This window comes from Condylura cristata, unplaced genomic scaffold (genome assembly GCF_000260355.1).
Source record: "Condylura cristata isolate star-nosed mole 26May11 unplaced genomic scaffold, ConCri1.0 scaffold00006, whole genome shotgun sequence".
In the NCBI taxonomy this organism is placed as follows: Eukaryota; Metazoa; Chordata; class Mammalia; order Eulipotyphla; family Talpidae; genus Condylura; species Condylura cristata.
In genome coordinates this window covers 1,316,902-1,320,261 of record NW_004567107.1, presented here as the reverse complement: position 1 = coordinate 1,320,261, position 3,360 = coordinate 1,316,902, and the positions used below count along the sequence as shown (strand labels likewise).

The 3,360-nt window shown below is 71.9% G+C and overlaps 1 protein-coding gene across 1 annotated transcript in view; it reads right to left on the bottom strand.

Moving 5' to 3' along the window:
- VAV2 (vav 2 guanine nucleotide exchange factor) overlaps positions 1–3,360 on the bottom strand; it is a 74,530-nt gene that overhangs the window by 6,887 nt on the left and 64,283 nt on the right. The window contains exons 15-18 of the mRNA XM_012721184.1: positions 2,415–2,467; positions 2,004–2,120; positions 704–791; positions 56–235 (exon numbers count right to left, since the gene is read on the bottom strand). Coding sequence (XP_012576638.1) covers positions 56–235; positions 704–791; positions 2,004–2,120; positions 2,415–2,467 — 438 coding nt within the window. The remainder of the gene's footprint in view (positions 1–55; positions 236–703; positions 792–2,003; positions 2,121–2,414; positions 2,468–3,360) is intronic.

Sequence of the window (3,360 nt, the reverse complement as noted above, 5' to 3'; positions counted from 1 at the left end):
GGGGGGCCGGGGTGGGAATGGGGAGGCGGCCGCGGGCCCAGGGAGAAGCCCAGACAGCAGGGCGGGGGGCGGGGGCAGTGGCCCCTCCAGGAGAGCACCGCTGAGCATTACCTGGGGACCGGCTGGAGGACCTGGACGCTGCGCGCTCCCTGGACTTGTAGGGGTACTTGAGGGTGGTGTCCAGCTGCTTGAAGCTCTCCTTGAGCGAATGGCACTGGTAGTACTCCACCAGCTCCTGCGGGCGCGGGGCGCTGAGCGCTGCCACCCCTCCGGGCAGCCCCCCGGGGCGCCTCCTCAGGTTCACCCGGGGCTCGGCTCACGCCTAGCACTGCCCCCGCAGGCGGCCGGTATCACAGAGACTGCCGACCCGGCCGCCTGCTCCCCAGCCTTAGAATGCAAACACCGGGAAGGACGGGGCCTGGCAGAGGGGAAGCCCCGCGCCCCGCTCTCCAGGGGGCACAGTGGGGCCTGTGTGCGCCACACCGGGGAAGAGCTTCCAGCCGTCACAGCGCCCGGCTGGGCGGGAGCCGCACCCGGGAGGGCGGCCGGGACGCACCCAAGGTGCTAACGTGGGTGTTGGGGGACTACAGACGCTGGCCCCGAGGTCAGGGCAGCCGGCAGGGAGAAGCAGCAGGCGGCATTAAACTGGCCTGGGGCGGGCGAGGCGGGGGTGGGGGGAGGCCGGAGCCTCGGGGTCACCTACCAAGAGGCTCTCAAACTTCTTGGCCTCCGTGATGTGGACCCAGCTGTCCTTCTCCACCACCTTGATGTGCTTCACCTCATCGTTGAACCTGGGCGGAGCCCAGCGGTCACCCCTCGGTGGGGCCAGGACCCCTGACCCCAGCCCGCGCCTCCCTGGCCCCCTCACCCGCTGGCCCGCTTCCCCATTGCTGGCGAGGCCATTACAGCTGGGCTGGGTCAGTCTGACCCGCCCCCCGGCCCTGGGCGCCGCCCACCTGGTCCCACACGTCCGTTGCTGCACCCTCAGCGCCGGCCGCCGGCCCCCCCACCCCCGACTCGCCCTCGGCCTCCCTCTGGCCCGTGTCTCCAGCCCGTCGCCACCCCAGTGCCACCTGCGGGAAGCGCCTTCTCCGCCCTCCACCGGCGGGGCAAAGCCGAAGGTATCGCGAGAAGGGCCGGCCTCAGGGCCACGGACGCAGGGCCACGGACGCAGGGCCCCGGCCGGCCGGCTCACAGCCCTCTCCCTGCCCCCGCACAAGCTGAACCTGTGGGAGGGCTCAGCCTGACGGCACGTTCCTGGAGCACAAGGCTGGCTGGACACCTGGGCCTCGTGGAGAGGCAGCTGGCAAGCGAAGGAAAGCTGGCTGGCAGTGTCCACTCTGGGAGCCCCGCGGGGCTCTGTCCGGCCGGGACTTCAAGACTCAGCTGAGCGCGTTCACCCCGCCCCAGCCCCTCGGGGGCAAGGTCGTCAGAGCTCCCCGGACAGCTCCGCGCACCAGGGCGGAGGCCATCTGTGAGCTCCTGTCAGGCCAGCGACATTCCGTCCACTGCACGGTGCCGGCCGCCGGCCTCTGCCACGGACCTGCCTACGGGCTCCGCACCCCATTCTCGCCCCAAGTTGTCACCGTGGAGGTCCCACCACACTGACACACCTCAGTGCCCCACATCCTAGGCAGGCACAAGAGAAGTCCCGAGGACCAGGTCACCGGTCACACCTAGCTGACCTCTCGCGGGACGTTTGTCACTGTCCTGTCGGACTTCTTTGTATCTTGCATCTGGAGCCTTGTGCCAAGGCACCCGTGGGCCTGGCAGTCCGCCCGGGCCCCGGCGGCTCAGACGCTGCCTTTACCCACCGCACGGCCCTGGGTGGCCAGGGTGCCCTCGGCAGCTGTCCCCAGAGGGATCCAGCCCGCTCGCCCGGGCCGCAGACCGCTGCCCCCTCTCGCCTCCGAAGCGCCTTGCCTGGGGCCTCCCTCAGCGACACCAGCCCGGGGCCCGGGGCCGGGGGTCCGCACTGGCCGAAGCCCCGGGCCGCCACGTACTTGATGCTGATGGCAAAGCGCTCGGCCTCGGCTGGCCGCTCCCTGATCAAGTAGGTCCCGCTGGCGTGGGACTTGAGCAGGCTGTCCGTCTGCTGGCGCTCCATGTTGCCTGCGAACCTGACGCGGGTGGACGATCAGGGGCGGGGAGCCCCTGTGCCGGCCCCCCTCGCCGCAGCCCTCGGGTCTCAGGGGACAGGGCGGCTTCGGGACAGTCCCGGAGAGCCCGAGGACAGGGTCTCAGCAAGGGGCCCCAGGAGGAGCGGCTGCCCAGGCCGTCGCCGCCACCCCCGCAGGCCGTGACCAGGGCCGCGCAGGAGAGCAGGCCCGAGGCCGACGTGCTGAGACCTCACTGCCGCCAGGCGGTGGGCCGGCCGCCTGGCTCCCTCCCGTGGGCCCGGGGGCGCCACTCACCACGGGTAGACGGTGTAGTCGATCTCCCGGGACGGCGGCCGGCTGACGGGCGGCTGGCAGGAGAGAAACCGGGTTAACCTCCCCTGGCCACCTGCAGCGCTGAGCCCGGAGGGGCCCGTCATCGGCGAGTTGGCCCCACCAGTGCCCAGGCGTCTGGACCTGGCTGCACGCCGCGGGCAGACTCCAGGCACCGGCCCGCTCGGTGGGGCTGACGGTGACCGAGCGAAGCAAACAGCAGCCCCAGGGCCAGGACCCAGGGCCGGGGGACGCCAGGCGTCCTTAGCCGTGGCCAGGGTCCACTCTGTGGCGGTGGCCCCAGACTCTGGCCCGCACAACCCCTGGGTGGGCAGTGGCTGCGCGCAAGCCGGCCCTGCGGTCTCCCCCTGGCCTCCCCACACGGCCAGAGCCGCATTCACTACACAGGCCCGCAGCACAGCGGGGCTGCTTCCGCTGCTGGCCACCCTGGCCCGGCAAAGCCTGCGCAGACGCAGTGCGGGGCGGGCTGAGGGCCTGGGCAGGGCCTGCGGGGGGTGGGGGTCATTCCCGCTCCTCCTGAAGTCTCCTCTGGCCTCCAGGGCTTTCCGCTGGGGGTGGGGGAGGGGCGGCACGTTTAGGCTGACTGACCGTTGCTCTGGCCCCGCAGCCCAGTTACAGGCGCCCTGCCCGCCTCTCAGGCCACCAGGCCTCGCGGCGAGCCCTGCTTTGGGGCATCCGCTCCTGGGCGCAGTGGTCTGGTAAGACCTGGGGTCCACCCACTGGGATAGACCGTTCAGGTCTTTAAGCCCCGCCCCCAGCAGTCCATGGTCGCGCCTTGGGCAGGAGGCCCCGCCCCAGCAGTCCATGGGCGGGGATTGGGCAGGAGGCCCCGCCCCAGCAGTCCATGGGCGGGGCTTGGGCAGAAGGTCCCGCCCCCAGCAGTCCATGGGCGGGGCTTGGGCAGGAGGCC